Here is a 22,436-nt window from a genome sequence, read left to right as displayed (position 1 = left end):
ATTATGATCAATTTAAAATTCACCACAATGACTAAAAAATAACTAGTTGAAGTTCGAAATCCTCAGTTTCAAATCCATCCATCAATCTAAATACAATCTAAGTTCAGATAATACTAAGTGTACTATAATTATAACGATTATTTTTTATAAAAACAAAAAAGAGAGAACACTTTCCACATAAAAGGAAACATAACTTGACCGTAGAATTCTTCTTCATTAAGCTACAATCTTCGTCAAGTGCTCTACCATGTGATACATGTAAAGTTATGAAACATTGACCCAAAAAATGGTTATTAATTCGTATTTATTTCGATAAATATATCCTTCTTTAAGCCGCTTTAATGTGCTTTAATGGTTGGAAGAATCTTATTTTTAAACACAAAATAAATATGTTGATTGATAATTAATATATTAGCTCACTAGTGGCTACGCATAAAAGAGTCATAATACAATCAACCTACATTATAAATAATCAGTCTATTTTATTTGTCTTTGTTTCATTCCCAATGGGAAGATCACAAAACATATTAGTCTTGGTAATATAATAAATATTCATCAATCCCACTAAAAATCACTTTATTGTAACTCCAATAAATTAAACCTAGAAGTCCTAGCCTTTAATATTTTTCTTTCAAAATATCTTAATTGAACTACTAAAAAGTGATTTAAGACATATATAATCATCATCATTACAAGGGAAAAAAAAGGGAGTAAATGCACTATGCATTGGCAAAGTTTGAGCAATGCAAAAAAGGTTCAATTTTTGGCTTCCAATTTAATGACAAACAAAGTTCATACGTTGTATATATATATATATATATATAGTGGCAAGTTTGATGATTAAATAAGGAATAAAATTGCACATATGCAAAGCCTAACTGTTAGTAGTTCTGATATCATACTGTCAAGGCCAAACTAAAACAAATGAAATCACTCGCAAATTCCAAGAGAATAAAAGAAAGAAGAAAGAAAGAAGGAGAAGATCAGAATAAACAAACGAAAAAGAAACATAATGCACAAAATAAAGCACCCAAATTAAAGTTTAAATGTTTCCCATGATCAAATTCTCTTTTTTATAAGATTATACTATGTAGATTTTTTTTTTCACCAAGAACCCTCGGGAAGCATTCCAGTCCAGTATCCATTTGATTCTGCTGGCCCTCTATCTTGCTCAAACTGCTCGTTTGTTGAAACAGGCTTCAATTCTTCAAAAGGGAACAAAATCCTTGATGAGTTTGTGTGATCTTGCAGATTCCCGTATCCATTTTGATTATGATCGACTCCAAGATCTAATGAAAAACTCAAGCTTGATTTGTATCCATGCACGGGAAAATTGTTACCAGTTGAAAAAACCGAGTTAGAATTATCAGAAACTGGTGGGATATTTGTCATGAAAGAACTCAGTGATCCCCTTGAACTGATCCCCGTCTTGAGAAGCTCCATGACTGGAAAATAAGAAGGATTCGAAGAAGTGTTGTTAGGGTTTTGAGATTCAAGATTTTTTGTGTCACTTCCGAAAGGAAAAGGAATGAATTCAGGAAATCCATTATAGTGGGATGGATTATAAGCTAAATTCAGGTCCTGCCCTTCATGGATCTTGGAATTCTGAGGTGAAAAATTTGGTGGGTTTGGGACCACTAATTTCTTGGAAGAATTTACGGATGGAAGCACAGTAGAAGATCTTTTGTTTTTTCTTGATCCTCCACCAACTGGAACATTTCTCAAGGTTCCACCTTCAGTCCAGTACCTTCTACAAGTCTTGCAAAAGTATCTTGGCTGAGTGAGACTGTAGTTGTTGTAATAACAGAACTTTGTGTTTGTAGAACTGCATCTAGGGCAGTTTATTGCTTGTTCCTTTTGAGGCCTCGGCTTCTTCTGATCAACTTGTGGTTTCACAACTCCAATTCCCTTGAAATATGTAAAGATTTGGCAATGAAAAGGAAAAAGGGTGTCAAGAAAACAACCTATCAGTGCATGATATATTGCTCAAAAAATTTTTAAAAAAAAATCAATGAATCTTTTGTATACCAAATTAAAAAAAAAACTAAGAATAATTAACCCTAATAAAGCAAGCAAAGGCTAAACATCACGAAACAAACAAAAGAAACAAGAATTAACTACTTCTCTTGTTCTTATCGAATCTTTTTCAGATGATATATGGAGTAGAAAAAAGGGAGAAAGAGAAGGGAAAAAGGAAAAAGAGAAATTTAATTGAGGGAGCTTGCTAGCTAAGCACTACTTTCCATACAGATGAAAACGCAAAGATAAAAATTCAAGCAAAAGATGATTGATTATGCATAAGTGGGGCTTGTTAGATCAAATTATCTCATCTTCTGGTAAAGCTAGCAATGGACTTTTAAATAAAAATGGCCATCAAGAAAGCAACAAGAAACCAAAAAATTTCAAATCCCAAGTACCGTAGAAAGAAGAAAAAAGTCGTAATGATATCACAGAAGAAAGGAAAACTAAAGATGTTTTTGTTCGCTTTACCTGTGGCCACTGAGCATTAGTATCCATAGCACTAGAGGATGAAGAAAAAAAGGGGGAGAAAGAGAGCAACTTTTGAGAGAGAAAGAAAGGTTTAAAGCAAGAAAGGTACTTGGAGGGTTTGTGTTGGCGGTAGCTTATGCTATATTGTGTGTCCGAAGGTAGTGCGAAATGAAGGATCAGTTTTGTCCACTTGCTAATACTTTACTCGATATATAAAGATACACAAACATCGATTCACAACACATTATATGATGATAAATATATATATATATATATGGAAAATCGTATTTTTGGTTTTATATGTTTGTATTTTGCAATTTTGATCATTTATATTGTCAAATTTAAGTTTTAATCTTCAATTTTTTTTATTACATGACGTTAATATAGAACCAATACGGCGCTGACATGTGTAGATCAGCACTTCACATGATAAATGACTAAAATTACCAAAACTAGAAAAATACTAGACTAAGAATATGATACGGAAAAATCTAAGTTTTTTTATTTGTAAGTTTAAATTTTTGAAAAATTATATATGACATGTAATGATCTTTTTAAATGACTTTTGCAATCACATTCCATTATATTTAATGTTTTTGACGTTTATGATCTTCATATGAAATTTAATGTATTTAGCGTTTAGGAAGTGAAAAAATTAGAGCATATAAAGTAGATAAGTATCAAGATAGAAACAGGAGAGATGCGTGAAAGAAAATCCCTTTCTAAATTTAGCAATTTTGTAAAAAAAGAAAAAGTGATGTGCTGATATTAATTAAGTATGCACTTATATACTAGTTAATTATACGCTTGTGAAAATTGTAATTTTGTGATAAGAGGTATATATTTTAGGTAAATTTCATCGGAAATTGGCCTGAATCAGGTTAATATCTACCGATTAGCCCCATTAACAAAAGTTTGTATACCAATTTACATTAAAAAAAATTTATGAGATCGTCTCATGAGTCAATTTTGTGATATAAATCTTCAACTAAATCCATAAAAATATTATTTTTTATGCCAAAAGTATTACTTTTATTTGTAAATATGGACCGAGTCAACTCGTTTCTCAAATATAAGTCGGTAAGATCGTCTCATAAAAAAACATGTTCATCAATTTAATCATTCAACCAATAGTCGATGTATCAAATTACTTTTTATTGTTGTAGATAATTAATTACATTCTCATACCGATACATCGAGATTTTCATTAATTTTCTTTATAAATTTTTGTAATATATGGGAAAAGTTTTTTAACTCATTTAATTATATTTTGATGATACCAGAATTTTATCTCGGGTTCTGTCTAGAGAGCAGGTCTTCAAATAATTGCAGCTGAGTGGATCGGGTTAGTGGTCTGGGTTCTGCACAGACAAGAGGAGGGTTAGGGGCATCGGAGAGTTTTTCGACGTGACCCCTACGATACTTAAGTCAATCCAGAGAGCAAACTTAAGAGTGAGATATAGTGATGTCAAGTAAGCAAGAGAATGTGAATGAATAAAATCGTAAGCCAATACATGATATTTATAGACACAGAAGAGGTTAGTTAACCTATAAGAATAGAATTTTTCTTAAGATAGAACTCTACTTGAGATAAGAGACATCATGAGGATAGTAGTCAATGACCACAACAGCTAGAACTTTTGATGGCGACTACTCTTGCCTTATCTCGACGAGATTTGATCGAATCACGTATTTATCGAAGTTCCTCCTTTATCGACGAAAATATCTTCATATCCTATAATTGCGCCAGAACTCGGACTTCTCGGCCACATTAAAGGGTTCAGATCCCTCTAGTGAACAGTAGGTGGACTCGAACTTGTCAGACTTTTCATGAGTCTGGCCCTTCGATATGTTCTTGAGCTCGGCCTCTTTTGAAATATACTATGAGCTCGGTCTCTTCCGACCCTGGTTAATAAAGAGGTTTGGCCTTTATCAGGCTTTGCTAATTTTTTAGATGAGTTTAGACCCATCTAAATATGACAATTTTTGTGGCATCATATTCAATGTGAGAGGAATAATGTGCATGTGATAGTTATGTAATTCATCGTAACCCATTTCCCAAATCCTTAAAATAATAAATATAAAAATAAAAAAGCTAATTATTCTGTGAAAATATTCTTCACGCAAACCCTAATAAATTAACCGCCAAACATTTTTAACGGCGACTGGAGGTCAAAAACCGAGGCGCCACGTGGCACATGGTAATGGGACTCCTAGGATATGGGCCCCCATTGAGGCTAACCGGAGACCGAAACGTCGCATGATGGGTTCCACATCAAGGAGCTAATCTAGACCGTCAATTCGGATGGAGAATCTCCACATATGATTGGACGGTGTCAGACATGTGTCACCAATATGCGTCACACTCGAGCGGAGCCGTGGTTCAATCCTTGATTTCTTGAACGAAAATTGATTTTATTATATGAATTAAAAAATTATCATAATTCATTTAATTTATTATATTTTAATCATTATGAAGTAAAATAATAAGAAATATTTATCGGCAAAAACTTGTGTGAGACGGTCTCACGGATCGTATTTTGTGAGACGGATATCTTATTTGGGTCATCCATGAAAAAGTATTACTTTTTATTCTAACGCAGTGTTTGGTTTGGGTGATTAGGTAAGTTTATTTTTTTTAACCTACCTAATCACATGTTTGGTACGTTTTTTATTTAACCAAGTCAATCCCTTCTATGAATGATTATGTTATATTAGGTGTGATAAAATAATCACTCCTCACTAGGGGTGGGAAAAAATACCGAAATACCGAAAAACTGTACCGAAAAAATATCGAACTTACCGGAAAAATTCGGGATACCGAAAATTTCGGTACGGTACCGTACCGACGTACCGAAATTTTCGGTATCGGTATCGGTACGAAATATTTTTTTTTTCGGTATTTCGGTATATACCGAAATATCGAAAATAATTTTTTATTATTATTATTTTTTAAATTTAAGTTCGGTATACCGAAAAAATTGTCGGTATACCGAATTTCCGGTATCGGTATCGGTATGGAAAAATTCCATACCGATATTTTCGGTACGGTATACGGTACCGTAGTTCGGTACGGTATACCGTACCGTACCCACCCCTACTCCTCACCCCCTAGGATTATTTATCTCACTCTTAATTCATCCTATTTTTTCAATTTTATCCTTCTCTTAAATCCAAACTCACAACCACTTCCCTCCACCGATCGCAGGCCGACCACCACCGCCCGCCGCCGACCACCGTCGCAGGCCGCCGGCTGTCGCCGACCGTCGCCGCCAGCCGACGCCGACCACCGCCGCTGCTGCCGACCATCGCCGACGTCGACCACCGTCACTGCCGCCTCCCGCCTCCCGCCTCCTCCTGTCGTTGACCGCCGCCGTCGCTTCCGGCCGGCCGACCACCGTCGACCACCTCCGCCGTCGACCGTCGCCACAAAACTGGAAGGGCAATCTTGTCAATTCATCAAAATATTATTATTTTTCTCATTCTTAACAATCATATCAAACATAATATTATTTTATCATTATCTACTTCAATCATTTTTTTTATCATTTTTCTGCTAATCATTTCATTATTTTATCCTCCAAACCAAACGTAGCCTAAGAGTATTACTTTTTATTGTGAATATCGGTAGGTTTGATCCGTCTCACAGTTAAAGATTCGTGATACCGTCTCACAAAAGCCCTACTCATATTTAACGGTATATCTCGTGAGAAAAACTTTTTCAAAATTAATTTATTTATGCGATAAAAAGAAAATACACTCTACTCATATCCTTGTCTAATAGACTAATACGCACCAATTACTATATATATTTATATTAGTAATTAATGTTAAACTTCTGTATTAACTAACTTTTCGATATGTTCATGAAGTTTTTTTCATAATTCCAAAAATATTCTTTCAATTCCAAAAAAACTAATCCTCATCTCATATTTCTCTTTCCATGTTATATTATCTCGTATCATTTCAATTTTAAAAAATTAATAACTTCTAATTTTTAGACAAAAAACATGTATGAGACAATCTCACGGGTCGTATTTTATGAGACAGATATCTTATTTGGGTCATTAATGAAAAATATTACTTTTTATGCTAAAAGTATTACTTTTTATTGTGAATATCGGTAGGATTGACCCGTCTCACATATAAAAATTCGTGAGACCGTATCACAAGAGATCTATTCTGGAATGTCAAAAATGGCTTAGACAGGAATAAACGGGTCAATCCCATTTTCAACACGCTTCAAAGATAACTAAACGGGGCAGCGTAAGGAATATGGAGCCGTATCATTAGAATAATTGCACAAATTAGACAATATCAAATGTAAGATGGTGACCTTGTCCACCACACACAAAACAAAAACACATCACTTCCCTTTCAAATTTCCCAAAACAAAACTCAATTTTTTTCCCTTTTTCACACAAAAGGATAAAAAGAGTAGACACACATTTTTTTACATAACAACTCATTTTACACTTTTACTTCAAGGACAAAAGAATTTTCCATTAGTACTACTAATTGGTCAAGTGGGGCCTTTAATTACGACATAAATCTTGATTAACTTAAAATAATCACTAGATTTTAAATTTCAAACATAATACAATAAAAAAAGAGAGATATTCGCCCCATCGACTCTTACTTTATATTATATGTCGAATTACATCGTTCTGATAGGAAAGCACATCCAATGGGTGAGTGACATCGTTCTGATATTATATGTGCAATTTTTCTATATTTCATCACATCCAATGGGTGTGTGACACCTCATCGGTGCTCACATAGATGTGCACGGTAAGCGTGCAGCATATCAAAACTATATATATATATATATATATATATAGATCATGAATGAGCATACATACTAGTGGGGAAGCAAAATCTCAGTGGGTTGATTTGAAGAAAACATGCACCAACTCGCTTGAAATTTGTGTATATTTTATTAAAGACTTGTCATCTTCATAGTGCTTTCCCATCAGAATGATGTAATTCGACATATAAAATCTCACAACAAAATCATTTTAAAATGTTAGTGCTTTGCCAGCTCCACTCAAAAGCTAATCAAGATTAATGTATATAAAAATCCGACCACAGAAAATGGGATTAATTATGACTGATATATAAGCTAATTAATTATGGAGACCGGGACATTGGCTCGTTGGTTCTCACTTATATTCCCCACGAAAATGACAATGGTTCTATCCCTCCCCCCACCCCTTAGATTAGGGTTTCAAAAAAAATTTATGAGGATAGAACAGTATGACAAAGGGCTGAAGTGTATTTTGTGTTCGATGAGACCTGAAATGAAAAATGAAAAATGAAGCTTCTTATTATAGTAATAATCGTAAAGTTCAGTTCGTAAATAACAAATATAATAAAGAACACATTAACACACAAGAAACAATATATTACATTAATAGCAAGTCAAAAAATATTTAATAATTACATAAATATTACACGTCTAGTTATTTTAGACATGAAAATATTTACAAAATTTGTATAATTCAGTTGGGATAATTTCTTTAGCAAGCTATTTAGTCTATCATGTGATTGTTGACCGAAAATCATTCCTAATGAAATTAAACTCCTAGAAGGTTCTTTTCATTAATACAACCATGATAGACAATATAATTAATTATTTGTGAATAAACCATTCAGTTTCTCCAGACACTGTGAATTTCTGTTTTGTCCATTTATTAAAGAACATCTCATGTATGATCATCAACTCCGAACACAGCTCATCGTCATTAATATCTTAACGTCCATTGTGAATATAATTATTGTAGCTCCATACAAGATTTGGTCAAATTAGGTGAAAGCTCACTCTTTAACTTCTCCAAATTAAAAAAAAATACAAAACAAAAGTCTCTTGTTGTTTTAAAATTATTCAAATCAAACTTGAAAATAAAATCGATCCTGATCAATTATAAACACAAATATTCAAATTGGTGTTTCTTTTACTTAATATCAGGCTAATTTTATTATTATTTTTATTTCATTTTTATTTTAATTGAGACCCTACCGATCCGGCCCCGGCTCTGAGCGGTCTCTTTGATCTCATAAAAGGTCTGGCCCGGTCAAGGGCATTGAAAAATGTGCAATGTGCCCAAAAAAGTAATCATCGTCATCATAGTTATAGTGGATCATGTGTTCACAATGAGTCCCAACAAATTGACCTCAAACATCGGGTATGCGCTACAAATCCCACTTTCCGGTGATTTTTTTAATAATTTTTTAAGTTGAACTTGATTATGAATGCATTATAACACACAATAATGTCCACTTTGAGATTAATTCCCGCGCATTACTACTACATATTAACTAGAATCTTTATTTGGTTACAGTGTAGATGTTCTCAAACAGTAGGTGTTATATACTTTGCTGTTGAATACTTGGATCCTGATTCGTGAGACTTGAGAAACTTTTCTAAGTTACTTGTGGGGTGGTTATATTGAATCAAGGGATGTGTTTCTTGATTATTAAACGAATGACCAAGAGAATAATGCATCGAAGACATGTATATAAGTTATAAACGACTATATTTTCCGATCAAAGAACAACATTCCGACCTTTTTCTTCAGGATTTCTCGATTGCCAAATCCATTCGGCTTTAATTTACTCGTTTAGCTGGCAAACGTCGATAAACTTCTGTACTGCGTTGTGATACTCCCCTGCAAAAACATTGTATGAAAAGGTTTTAGCAAGACTCGTCAACAAGTCTCGCAAAAATGGTTATTTCGGAGTAGGCCTTGATTTCTTTGTCCCGATAAGTATTTGTTTATATCCACCAGAATAAATGGCCATCGTGTATGGAAAATGAAGTGAGACTGCAGAAATTCGGCAAGCTAGCTATTCACTAGGATGAAACGCAATTGGTGGCTGATATTTCTGAGAGAAGCGAAAAAACAAAGCAGGAAGTTAATCAGATAATTAGAGGGCTACCTCCCAGTAAAGTTGATGGCAGTCCATGTACTTCCAAAACTCTGAGATTTTTGTTGAACAAACAGTTAGGAATCACTTGAAATCCTTTGGATGCCCCGATAGCTTTTGGATGAACCTCCCGTTGCATTTAGTGCATCTTGACACTAGCTGATCTTCAGATATTTTAAGTTGAAATGTTTCAATTACCTGCACCATTTCAATTTAGATGAACATACAACAATTACTGCTTAGCTTGATAGGATTTTTTTTTTGGGCTTTCTTCTCCAGGGAAGGGGTTTTAAGTAACATAAAAAAGTAAGTTAAAGCAGTATCAATGACCTAATTTAACTTAACGAGGAGCATAAATAAGAGATGAAAAGAAAATGTGATAATCTGAACCATTTACCTCAAGAGGCCGTTCATTTCTAAGGACACTCTTCACCTTGTATAGTTGATTTTCTATCAAATATTCATGTCTAAACAGTTTGGGATCCCTGGTTAAGAGAACCCGCTTCTCTTTTAGTGCTTGATCTATTGAATCTCTGAAGAAATTTAGTTCCAGATTAGTTAATCAAGCTTCCGTCATTTCATGATACAAACTAATAAGATACTAACTCTCAACAGTTCCTGTTTGCGAACATAAGTATGCCACCTAAAGAAAAGTGATTATAAAGGGTACCTGGCATCGGGCCTCTTCGAATATGGAAATGTAGCATCTACCCCAACACATCGCAAATGCTTCGCCAAGCCTTCAACCTGAGGGAACCAAAATAGAAAATTCATCCATCTCAAATAACCAGCTACCAAACTAAGCTACAGATATTTCAGCCAAAAGAAAATCTTGTGATGGAAGTTAATTCTTTAACCATTATCTGATGAACATACCATCAAGTCACATAAAAACTTAGGGAATCCGTCACCGCCCAAGGAGGGATCCCATGGAGGGTGGCCATGCTGACTCTCTACTACTTCCAGGGTATTTTGCTTGCACTCCGGTACTGAAGAAGACTTTTTGGTTTTCTTTTTTGATTTGGGATTTCTATCGGAGTCGTCCAACAAGATTCTGTCACCGTACTTCCTAAATATCCACAAGAGGATGGATGCTATCCACTTCTTTGTTGATTTTACACGAGTGAGAGGAATCCACCTCCTTAGTTTTCTTATGCTGCCACACAATTCTGGCATAGTTGTGCAGACCACATTAGAAGCTTCAACGAATTTGGTACTTCCCACCAGACTACACTCATCAGAATTCTCAAAGCTCTTCAACCCAGAATAATTGAATCTGAAAAACTTTAACTAAACTAAAAGGCGACCTTTCAAATCTAATCATTTAGCCATCTAAATAAAGAACATCAAACATTATCTGACAATCTTGGCTTGGAAGACATTAAATATCTCAACCAAACAATGAGCATCTGCAGCTGCATATATCTTCTGCTCTTGTGTCAAGGGACGCTTGGACCAATCACCACACTGAAGTTCCTAATATAATTATATAAATTTTAAAATCCATTTCAGAAATATAACTAAGATGGCAAGAATTAAATACCTTTTGTCATCAGGTGAAATTGGCACTTAATAATTCATAGGATGCACACCTTTGACAGCAAAATGCCCAAAACTTCCTCGCACACTGTTACTAAGCTATCTGTTTGTTTTGGTACCCTTTGTCCAGGTATTTTGGGTTGTAAATAGTTGTATATGGCTGAAATATCAATAAAAGGTTCAACCTAATCGAGAAAATTTGACAGAAGCATGTCAGAAAAAAATCTAACACTAAACTCTACATTGCTGTAAGAGGTTCAACTTGACAGAAAATTTGACAAAGGCACGCTATGAAAACAATTTAATAATAAACTCTAGACTTTCTTTCATCACAATGTGTTTGAATCCAAAAATTGGGCTTAGAATGAGCATAAAGGTAATTCCAAGTTCAAGCTTTATACTATGTCAGAATACTTGAACCGCTGTCAACATTCAGCCACCAAAAGGGAAAAAATACAAAAAACAAGCACAACAAAGCAACTAACAAGAACTTAATATCAGATGTTTGTAATAAAATTGTTAGATCTTTGCTCTTAATCATTAACCTCGTTTCGTGTAGCTAACACCTACGTTGTGTTAGAGTGATATATCCGGATTATATCATTTTTATTTTAAAACAAAATTAGCATGAATTTAAAGGAATGAATAAGATTTTAGATTTTTTCGCTTTATTTCCATTAAATTTTGTGAGATTACAAGATACATTTCACATCGGTACTTCGACAATTTCTATTCTTCGAGTGCACATATGCCTCCTGCAAATCCATGCAATTTGGCCATCATCCTTGTACCGGATTCGCCATAATCCAAACTTCTCAGCAATGTCCTTTGCAGTTGAACATCTCTGGTCCCTTAGAAAGTCCGCTAACCATTGTTGTGCAGCGATATGTTCCTGTTGCATATCCCTTGAGTTCCGGCTTCTATTTCCAATTATAGCCGCTCCTGCTGTCCCGGCAGCAGCAGCTCCAGCTGCTCCGTAAAGAGCTGGAGAATCAATCAGATGTGCAACCTCCCTGCCGAGATCAGGGATCATTTGTCCCATTCCTACTGCTAAATGGGCTCCAATTTTTAGAGCAAATGTCAACAACTTCATGAATGTTTTCATGTATGGAGCCAGAGATTTCATTGCGATGTTATCTACCTGCATTAGTTCACATCCAATCTGATCTTCAACCACATGCATCTCTCGCCTGTATTCACATAACATATGCAGCCGTAGTGCTGTCATGCCTGAAATCACGCTGGTGATCAATCGCCTTGAGTAATTCTCCGTCCTGACGAAATAGAACATGTTTGGGACCTTTCTTTCTTCAAGTTGAGTATTGTAGTTTACGAGGTAGTTCACTTTACGATGCACTTCAATTAAAATCCTGTGTTCATAATATCTCAGGCCCTGAATTTCCTGCTTGATATCTCTGATTTCCTGCTCAATGATCTTTAATCTTTGTAGAACTGCTTCTACGCCCTTGGCTATCCCGACAAATGTTGGCTCGACCGAGCTAGTTATTTCTTGGCTGATAGTCGGAGGATGATTTGGGTCATTTTCTTGTGTGACTTGAAGCTCATTGGCAAGATTATACAAATCATGATACCTGCAGTGAATAACTTCTTGGAAGTCATCATCGGACAACAAATCTCGAGCAAAATCAAAACCAGGGCCAAGAATTAGACTCCCAGAATCCGTATATGAATCCCATGTGTGCTGATAATCATAAATGGCATCAGCCGGGAGAGAGAGCAGTGCTTGCTTTAATTGTTGCAGATGAACAAATTGGTTTCTCCTATATCTATGAAGTGTCAGATTTTTCACGCATTCGGAGCGAAGAACGTACTCTGATAGAGTGATCCCATGACAAAGGCTCTGGATTGCTGGTATTATGAGCTGTTGAAAAAGTCTAAGCATTTCTGTTGGACTCTTGGTGGAGCAGGCGAGCACATCAACATAATAACCGAATTGTTCACCAAGTTCTATTCTAGTGTGGATCCCGTTTATAGTTATTGAGATCAGGCGTTTCTCAAGGATGTATGATGCTCCATGTTGGTTCTTCAACCCCATAACTTTGTTGTGCAAATGTACCTACATGTCCGCAAAACATGTCTTTATTATGGCCAAGACTATAGAGCATCTACGAACAAAGGGAAAAAAGAACCCAAAAAAAAAGAAAGAAAGGAAGCATAGTCGATCTTGCCTGTAAGCGGGGAAAGAAGTCTGGTGCGAGAAACATGTGGGAGTCGTCGCTCTGAAGATGTCTTCCCACATAATTGCCATCCGGAGTATCCACCAGCCATCTTTGATGTTTCCATCTGCCTTCTTCCAAATTGGAAGGGAACAAGAGAGGCGAATTTGGATCCGATGGATCTTGTTCATAACAGATTTCGAGTTTCAGCATGATTTTTACAAGAATATGGGCTTCCAAATTCTCAAAAACTTTTGTTTTCATTCCCGGAATATGACTCTGTAAGTTTCTTACTAGAATTTTCTCCAAGCTCTTTCTTTAGTATAAATCCATTATTTTCTGCAGAATTTTGCCCTTTGAAAGTTACTCTTGCTAGTTCACCAAGTACCTCTCCATAAAACCACTCGTAATCCAAGATCAAGAATTCCAATTCGTCAAAGTATATCAACTCTCCTATATGGTGAAGACAGGTAGCCACTGCTCTCCTTCTCGTCTCGAATTTCTCTTTATTGTCAGTGTCTTGAGTGGATTCTTAGAGATGGTATATTGATTTGGCAAACATCCTGAAACTCTTTCCACTTCATTGTTGGTTTTTTTCCATTCTCCAGTCTCCAATCTGATATTTTATCCACGAGATCATTGCAGAGCTGATAAACTCGAGGAACCCTTTCAAGAATCGTCTTGCATGTCTTTCGTACATGGTGGACCGAGTTTATTCACTGATGCAGATGATCTTGCATCCAATGTGAACACAGTCGGATATAATTCAACAAACCCCTGGAATTTATCTCTCAGTCTTTTAATAGAACTTACAGTAACAAGTAAATCATCAGACTGCTTATTGATTTTGTCAAAGTGAGTTAGCACCATGGTTACATTAGGCAGCATACACTGCTGAAGAGCTCGTCTTGAGTTGGAAACAATATATCGTAGCCAATATTGGAGATCCTCTTCTATTTCATTCGCGAGTTTGAGTTCTCTGTTGTTAGGCTTCCTGAATAAGCTGGATATGATAAGAAAGAGCGATGTGCAACCATAGCCAGGAAACATGAGGTCGTGCAGTGAGTAAATCTCGTGTTGTCCAGCAAGATTCCATATCGAGATCTTTGTGTCTTCATCTTTAAATGCTTTAATTTTTATTCCTGATGTACTTACCGCTTGTTCAATCGGGTCCACAAGAGTCCTTACATGATCCAGGTATGACCCCTTCAAAGGAGAGAAATTTCGAGATAGGGAATTGCATAATGTACTTTTACCTGCATATGTTACACTGAGCATTATATTTCCATTTGCAATATCAATATATTAAGTTATACTACATTTTAAAATTCATTTTTACCTGCATATTCTTGACCGCATAGAAAAACACGACAACTCTTAGGCACTATCATAGGCATGTTCTTGAGCATATCAATATCTGGTTCGGTTCTTTCAGTCCGACCCAATTTTTTGCTGATGTCTTCAGTTTTTCCAGCTATCTGGAGTGGCGTTCGTTTCAAATCGATGTCTTCAATCCAAGGATTCACGTTCAAAGTCTCCATTATTTGCTGCAACACAAGCTCGCCCTTCACCCCTTTACAACCTTGCAAAGATAAGCACTTTAGAGTAGCATTCCTCTCCAGGCTCTTAAAGATTCTGACTATTTCGTGTGGCTTCAGACTCTCGTCATTGTATATACCCAAACATGTCACACTTTGATTACTTGTTAACATTTGTATAATAGCAGCCAACCCTTCTTTGCCAATCTTAGTCTTGCCTCCACCTAAAGTTAATGTCTTTAGAGCCGTATTCGCTTGATTTTGAAGAGTGGTATACTTGCTCAAAGGACAGAGTAAATGCTCTACGCCTATCCCTCCAAACCAGTTTCCATCTAGGTACAAATTTTCCAAACTCTGGTTCTTGAAAAGTCCAGCTGCAACATATAGAACTCCCTTGTCCTTTAAATATGTTTTCGACAAATTCACCTCTTTGAGGGTTCGATTTTGTTCAAGAACCCAACGGAACTCCTTTGCCCATCTTGACTTAAGCCTGACTCCAGTCATATCTAGGGACCTCACAGTTGAATTCAACCCCAAGGCACAAGCAACTCGACAAGCACCCTTGATGTCAATCTGGTATATTCGAAGTGTGCTATTTTCGTGTACAAATTCAACCACCTTGGAACTTTTATTCTTATAATCCAAACTCCAGATATGGACCTCCATAGACCTATTCCTCGCCAAAACAGCTGAAACCAGAGGTGTTGCTGTGATCGATTTTGAGTCAAAAATAGTCAATAATCTAAGAGTTGAGTTTACTTCAATCATTTTGGAGAGTTCTTCTGCGCCTCCCGAACCTATTGAGTCCTCCCATATTTGCAACTCTTCCAAGATATTATTCTCCGAAAGAACTGAAGCAAGGGCTCTAGCTCCAGCTGAGCCTATTCCTGATTCAGACAGCATTATTTCCTTGACACATTTATTTCTCCTCAAACCCTCTGCTATCTCTTTGAAACATTCTGCATCAAACTTGTTTCTTGTGAACACTAACTGCTTAACGTTTGGGTTATTTTCAAGTAGCAACAAGAGGTCTTTGGCTTGTTCCATATTCCATTCTACTAGGTGGAACTCTATGTGTTTCAACACACTTTTCTTGGCCATTCCTAAAGCTTTAAGAAGCTCAGAGAAGCTGAAAACATCGTCTTTAGACAAGTTGACAGTGATGGAGTTTTCGGTTTCTTGGTAACAATAGGAACCCTCTTGAGAAAGGAAGAAAGAAACACTGTAAAGATCAAGACTTCCATTTCTCATTGATTTCAGAACCCACTGAAGATCTTTCGAGTCCTGACTTGACGCCATTCTTGAATGAACTCCTACAAAATTCTCAGAGTGAAGCGATTGTGGTTACCCAATAACGAAGATCATTGGATTCATTATGTGGGCAGATGGTCAAAATCTTTTTGGGACAGTTCGAAAATTGAGGTCTCTTGTTCTTGATATGGTGCAATGTCGTACCTGAAATTTTTATGGCCCAAGTCAAATTTAAGAAGTTGAATCCCTCGAGCCCGAGTTTTTCAAAACTAACCGACCTGGTCTTACTCTTGAGTCTCGAGGAAGAAGATAGCCACGGAACATTGCTTCTATTACAAGACCTGCATACAAGATACATATTTCAGAGAGTTCGTGATTAAGATGAGATCAGAAAACATTGAAACGCGATATACAAAGCGAGAACGAAGTGGATAAGAATCAAGGTGATAGTTTAATGAATTCTGCAAATGAATAACTTCCAAAAGGACATATAACATAACAATGTAGCAGTGGAATCCAAAAATAAAATAACAACATGAACATGGTATGCATTACCTCAAAAATCTAATCACTAATTTACTGAGATCGTAGGACTAGATCAAACTTTGGTGAGAGCGAATGATGTCACTTAGTACGAGAAGTATCTTATTAAGGTGCTCAAACTATGATTTCTAGCCATGAACTCGCTCCCATTCTAGATTTTTGCTACAAAGAAATATATTGGTATTGATTCTGTACTTCTCTGTAAAGGGATTGGTAGGAGCTAACTTTGCTGACACGGTTTGAATTCTAGTTTCCTCAGCTTTCAGACAGACTCCTCAATTAACGGAAAATCCCAACATCGAGTTTCCATTTTTATCATTAAGGGGGACCCCGACAATGAAATCGGGGCTTCTTTTTTGGACTTTTGAGAATAAAAGATAAAGAGAGAATCCTAATAACACAAGTCAAAGGAAATGGACTTTGCATGTGCAAGAATTATGTTTTTTTTTCAAAAATGGTATCCACCTATTAAAATAATAAATTTGTGAATATATACAAGCTAATTTATATCATTAACCGTTCCTTTAATGTATTTTTGATAGGATTAGGTCGTCTAAAATATTCTTACGAATTTTTATTTGTTAAACGGATTGATTTAGTTCATATTCAATGAAAAATGATATTTTTATATGAAAAAATCTCATAAAATTTGTGAATGTCGTTTGTTATTTTTAAATAAAAAATATATTATTCGATATATCTAACTATTTATGATTTTAATCTTCTTTATCATGTAACTCTAATCTTAATACACTATCTTTCCTTATTTTAATTTCTTTACAATTAGTGTTTTTTTCCCGACACAAGACTAGCGTCGCACCGTACTTCCAATTAATAAAAATATTAAAATTGCCGATATATAACATCATACCAACACTTCAATTAAAAATATTAAATTAACGCTTAAGCACACCGATTAACGGATGAAAATCGAGAAAGGAAGATAATAATCTATGAATTTCCAAAAATTTAACGTAGTGGAATCCACATAGACACATACATACGTACACAAACATGCATGAACACAAATATGTCCGAACATGCAAATGAGCGTAGAAAGATGGATGATGAAGATTATACACACAACAGGGAAGCGAGGCAGAAGGACCAAGTTCTTTCAATTCCGAACCTAGCAACACAATAAGGACTCCCCTCTTTGACCTCGAATAATCAAAAATCCAAATCAATTAGGCGTGAAATGTAATGAAAAATCCCTTTAAAATACAAATACCCTGTCCTCCTGTAAACAAAATTTCACGTTCCTCTCATCCCTCTCAATCATCAGTTATCAAGGAACCAAACCTAAAAGATCTAATATACCCAATCTTCTACAATTCATCATGGGCATCTTCGTCGTCTTCCTCTGATTTGCCACCAGGGGCGCCGCCGGATCTCTGATAAACAGCGGTGATGATAGGATTGCATACTGCTTCGACCTCCTTCAGCTTTTCGTCGTAATCCTCCTTCTCTGCATTCTGGTTGTCATCCATCCACTCAAGGGCTTCTTTCGTTGCTGTCTCGATCTTCTCCTTTTCATCCAACTCCAGTTTGTCAGCGAGTTTGTCTTTGTCGTTGATTTGGTTCTTCATGTTGTAGACGTAGGTCTCCAGGCTGTTACGTGCATCTATTCTTTCTTTGACCTTCTTGTCTTCCTCAGCGAATTCCTCGGCTTCCCTTACCATCCGCTCAATTTCTTCCTGACTTAGACGACCTTTGTCGTTGGTTATGGTGATCTTCTCCGATTTACCAGAGGCCTTGTCCTCCGCCTTGACATTTAGAATACCATTGGCATCAACCTCGAATGTGACTTCAATCTGAGGGGTTCCTCTGTTCAAAAAGAAAAGACGCATGACTAGTAAGATCAACTGATCAAGTCTACAAACCATAAAAACTGCCCAAGGAATACATAGTGGTCGAAATTGAACGCTATTAATCTAAAGCTTGTTTCGTGACTTAGTTTGGTAGGGTAGCTTATGTGATTTTAAACATGTTCATAAATTAATTCTACATATTAAAGGCATCTGGCAAAGTAGTTTAGATCCAAATCCAGATGACAACATATTCGAGCACATTCGAACTGGATTCACATATGATAATTTCAAATACAAATTAAGTCAGTCATGAAAAATATTGCAGGTCGGGTTAAATTCAGCCATATCGCTAGACTAAAAAAATACAATCATACAAACCTTGGGGCCGGGGCTATTCCAGTCAGGTCAAATTTCCCAAGCAATCTGCAGTCCTTTGTCATACTTCGTTCACCCTCAAAGACCTTTCACGGATTTCAATTCAAGTCATCAATTGCAAAAAAAAGCAAAGCATTACTATGCATTCAAATTTTCAAAAATGAAATGCCAGTTACCTGAATTGAGACCGTAGTTTGTTGATCCTGATAGGTAGTAAAAACTTGGGATTTCTTGGTTGGTATCACAGTGTTTCTCGGAATCAATTTGGTCATCACCCCACCAACAGTTTCAATACCGAGGGTCAGTGGAGCCACATCCAATAGAAGAATATCTAACATGAGTTAATTTAATATTTACTAGTTAGAGATTAAATAGTTTGATCCAAGCTTTTCACAAATTCAACTCACTGATAAAATCAGCTAGAAAAAATAAGAAAATGTTAGGTATTACCTTTCGTTTCATCACCTGCCTCTTTGCTCAAGATTCCTCCTTGAACAGCGGCGCCAAAAGCAACTGCCTCATCTGGGTTAACACCCTTGTTAGGCTCCTTCCCATCAAAATAATCCTTAAGTAGCTGTTGAATCTTAGGAATTCTGGTGCTTCCACCAACAAGAACAATTTCATCAATTTGGCGCTTCTCCAATCCTGCATCTTCCATGGCTTTCTTCACAGGCCCCATGGTCTTTCTAAACAAATCATTGTTTAATTCTTCGAAACGAGCTCTTGTGAGAGGTTCTGAGAAATCAACACCATCAAAGAGAGATTCAATCTCCACTCGGACTTGGTGCTGACTGCTCAATGCTCTCTTAGCTCGCTCGCATTCTCTCCTTAGCTTGCCAAGTGCTCTTTTGTCCTGGCTGATGTCCTTTCCATGTTTCTTCTTTATCAATTTGATGAAGTATTCCATGATCCTCTGATCAAAATCCTCACCTGGGAGGGCAATCAAATGTGTCAATACTGATATGAGTTTCCTAAAATGGTACTCAAACTAGCCCAAGACCCCAGGACAAAAACAAAACGCTAAACCAGACACAGCAGTAATCCCACAAGCAAACTCTTGATTTCAAGATGTGTGAAATAGTAAACAAGCAAATTCATCGAGAAGAGACAATAATATAATATCTTGCAGATTGGAGCATCAGCTCGACTCATTTAACAATCATATTGGTAGTTTTATTTTCAATTCCTGTTATAGAGAGGGAACAACCTGAAAAATGAAAAAGAACCAATTTGTGATATCAGGTAACCTTGACGTGAAATACATGAGCATAAATCATATAGCCAAATAAGGTTCCATTTGGCTTCAGATGAATCTAAAGTAAGATTATTTCTCTCCTTTATTGGTTTTAATTAATTATATCATGAAATCAATATTTAAAGGTTAAAACAAAGTCAAAGAGACTCAAAAGCAGCTTACCTCCCAAATGAGTGTCTCCATTTGTAGCAAGAACCTCAAAGACACCATTATCAATTGTCAAAATACTGACATCAAATGTTCCACCACCAAGATCAAAGACAAGAATGTTCTTTTCACCGCCCTTCTTGTCCAAACCATAAGCAATTGCTGCTGCAGTGGGTTCATTAATTATCCTTACAACATTCAACCCAGCAATTATACCAGCATCTTTTGTGGCTTGCCTCTGCGCATCATTGAAGTAAGCTGCAGAAAGAGAAGATGCAGCAAATAATCAACAAATGACATAATATTGCCTCTCCAAGTAAAAAACACGGGGACAAACTGTTTACCAGGGACAGTGACAACAGCATTCTTTATCTTCTTTCCAAGGTAAGCCTCTGCTGTCTCCTTCATCTTTATCAAAATCATGGCACTGATCTCTTCAGGACTGAAGACCTTGGTCTCACCATCTTTGATCTTGACTTCAATATAAGGCTTTCCATCTTTGTTCACGATCTTATAGGGGGCAAGCTTCATGTCCTTTTGAACTTCTTTGTCCTCAAATCTGTATAGTAGCGAGAATTAGAATAATCATGATTGTAATCTTAATTAATGTAAAATGACATAATAAGTAGAATTGAATGCCACAAAATTTTTTTTATTACTTTCTTCCTATAAGTCGTTTGACATCAAAGACAGTCCTTTCGGGGTTAACAGCTGCCTGATTTTTTGCAGCCTCTCCAATCAACCTCTCATTGTCGGTGAAGCCAACCCAAGATGGCGTGATGCGGTTTCCTTGATCGTTCGCTATGATTTCAACATGCCCATTTTTGTAAACACCAACACATGAATAAGTTGTGCCAAGGTCTATGCCAATGACTGTTCCGATTTTTTCAGCCTCCTCTTTAGCTATGGAAAATGCAAATAAACTTCCTGTTTCGAGAGAAACACATCATCGCATCAATACATTAATTACAACGAATTTAATCCTGCCATATGCTACGTAACTTTGTATGGTACACGTCAGAGTAATCACATCAACTAACAAATGAGTTGCTTAAATAGCAAAAAAAAACATATTATCTCCTCATTAGCTTCAAAAAATAATCTCATATGTTCTACTCTAATGCACTTCATCTTACATCAATACACAGAATACAGACACAGGTTAAGATTTAAAAAAAATGGCAACACCCCCAAATTCTCATAATTAGCACATTACAAAAAACAACCATGACTCCGAAACAGGAAGTAATACGCCAGATCAACGATTAATTCACCATTATATGATCATAGCATCGCCACCAAATCAAAATAAAATCATCTACAACTTCAGATCTACAAAATGGAAAACCTTGCAACGACAAAAACTCGGATCGACATATCTCGAAGACATATAATCACATTTCCTCAACAACAACAAAAACACATTACTCACAGAAATGCAACACGAGAAGCTAACAAGGAAAATATGAACCAAAATCAAGACATAAAAAGCTAATCTGCACCGCAAATATTTAAGCTAAATATGATGATTTCCATGAAAAATAGGAGAGGAAATCCGACCGAGCAAAATGATCCCCAAGACGACCGAAGATGCGCGTCTTTCCCACGCGGCAGCCATATCGGTGAAGCTTCAACAATGGAGAATCCTGTATATTTCTTTTGGTCTCTGTGTTTCGGTTTCAGAATCTGAAATAGGTGATTGAAGGTGGAGGGATTTTATATAGCAAAATACTATGCGGACGTATCACGTCACTGGTGATGACGTGGACCAATGATCTCTCGTGTATATGCACTTCCTTCCCTCCGTCTTCGTGTGACCTTTGATTTGGGAAACGGGCGCTCGCTAGGCCACCTGTAGAGGATTAATCGTCATTCGTTCTGACGTGGACCAATCAGAATCGTAGTATGGAGTTGCGGACCAATGGGCTTATTCACTCGGAGAACTCGTTCGGATGATCGATTTTAATTAGTTACCAGCCTATATTTTAATGAATGTACTATAATATAATATAATCTTTTTTATTATAACACTCATTAATTTTGATAATAAACAATATATTAATAATGAAATAGTAGTAATTTTAAAAAGTAGGGAGAACCAAAATTTCTTTTAAATCAAAATGACCAGCTGAAATTATTTAATTCAAAATAACATAAATCAAACCCGAATCAAATACGATTATTTTGGTTTGTGTTTAAATTAGCCAATTTATTAAAAAAACAAAATTTAAAGATACAGATAGACTTAAATTTAAAAATTCTAATAAAACTAAATATGAAAATATTTGAAACTTATTAAAAGGATTAATATACCCAGTTTTATCCATTTTTTTATGAAAATAACCTCTTAAACTTATTTGATCGTTCTTTTAAAAAGTAAAAA

The 22,436-nt window shown here is 36.0% G+C and overlaps 4 protein-coding genes across 5 annotated transcripts; all 4 read right to left on the bottom strand.

Moving 5' to 3' along the window:
- Positions 1–896: 896 nt before the first annotated feature.
- Positions 897–2,665, bottom strand: LOC142540365 (dof zinc finger protein DOF3.7-like). Its single transcript, XM_075646470.1, has 2 exons — positions 2,491–2,665; positions 897–1,908 (listed from the first exon to the last, which is right to left on the bottom strand). Exons 1-2 carry the CDS (start codon positions 2,515–2,517, stop codon positions 1,105–1,107), a joined length of 831 nt encoding a protein of 276 aa, XP_075502585.1. The 5' UTR covers positions 2,518–2,665; the 3' UTR covers positions 897–1,104.
- A 6,022-nt stretch (positions 2,666–8,687) lies between these two features.
- On the bottom strand, positions 8,688–11,401 carry LOC142517840 (uncharacterized). 2 transcript variants are annotated; one of them, XM_075620317.1, is made up of 7 exons: positions 10,961–11,401; positions 10,770–10,893; positions 10,294–10,645; positions 10,088–10,164; positions 9,815–9,950; positions 9,430–9,615; positions 8,688–9,314 (listed from the first exon to the last, which is right to left on the bottom strand). In XM_075620317.1, exons 3-6 carry the CDS (start codon positions 10,591–10,593, stop codon positions 9,502–9,504), a joined length of 627 nt encoding a protein of 208 aa, XP_075476432.1. In that variant the 5' UTR covers positions 10,594–10,645; positions 10,770–10,893; positions 10,961–11,401; the 3' UTR covers positions 8,688–9,314; positions 9,430–9,501. The 2 variants fall into 2 exon arrangements, with proteins under 2 accessions (XP_075476432.1, XP_075476422.1); XM_075620307.1 differs by having other exon boundaries at positions 8,689–9,158.
- A 234-nt stretch (positions 11,402–11,635) lies between these two features.
- LOC142540357 (protein TORNADO 1) lies at positions 11,636–16,628 on the bottom strand. The gene is given in 7 exon segments (XM_075646460.1): positions 11,636–13,033; positions 13,146–13,442; positions 13,444–13,647; positions 13,649–13,840; positions 13,842–14,389; positions 14,473–16,263; positions 16,478–16,628. Coding segments are annotated over 6 exon segments (4,110 nt in total). The 5' UTR covers positions 15,971–16,263; positions 16,478–16,628; the 3' UTR covers positions 11,636–11,662.
- Positions 16,629–17,330: 702 nt separating this feature from the next.
- Positions 17,331–21,842, bottom strand: LOC142540351 (luminal-binding protein 5-like). Its single transcript, XM_075646447.1, has 8 exons — positions 21,614–21,842; positions 20,713–20,980; positions 20,398–20,612; positions 20,069–20,311; positions 19,102–19,581; positions 18,828–18,982; positions 18,655–18,737; positions 17,331–18,292 (listed from the first exon to the last, which is right to left on the bottom strand). Exons 1-8 carry the CDS (start codon positions 21,669–21,671, stop codon positions 17,794–17,796), a joined length of 2,001 nt encoding a protein of 666 aa, XP_075502562.1. The 5' UTR covers positions 21,672–21,842; the 3' UTR covers positions 17,331–17,793.
- Positions 21,843–22,436: the final 594 nt, after the last annotated feature.

The sequence above is a fragment of the Primulina tabacum genome, chromosome 1 (assembly GCF_025594145.1).
Source record: "Primulina tabacum isolate GXHZ01 chromosome 1, ASM2559414v2, whole genome shotgun sequence".
Taxonomy (NCBI): Eukaryota; Viridiplantae; Streptophyta; class Magnoliopsida; order Lamiales; family Gesneriaceae; genus Primulina; species Primulina tabacum.
This window is presented reverse-complemented; position numbering and strand designations above follow the sequence as displayed.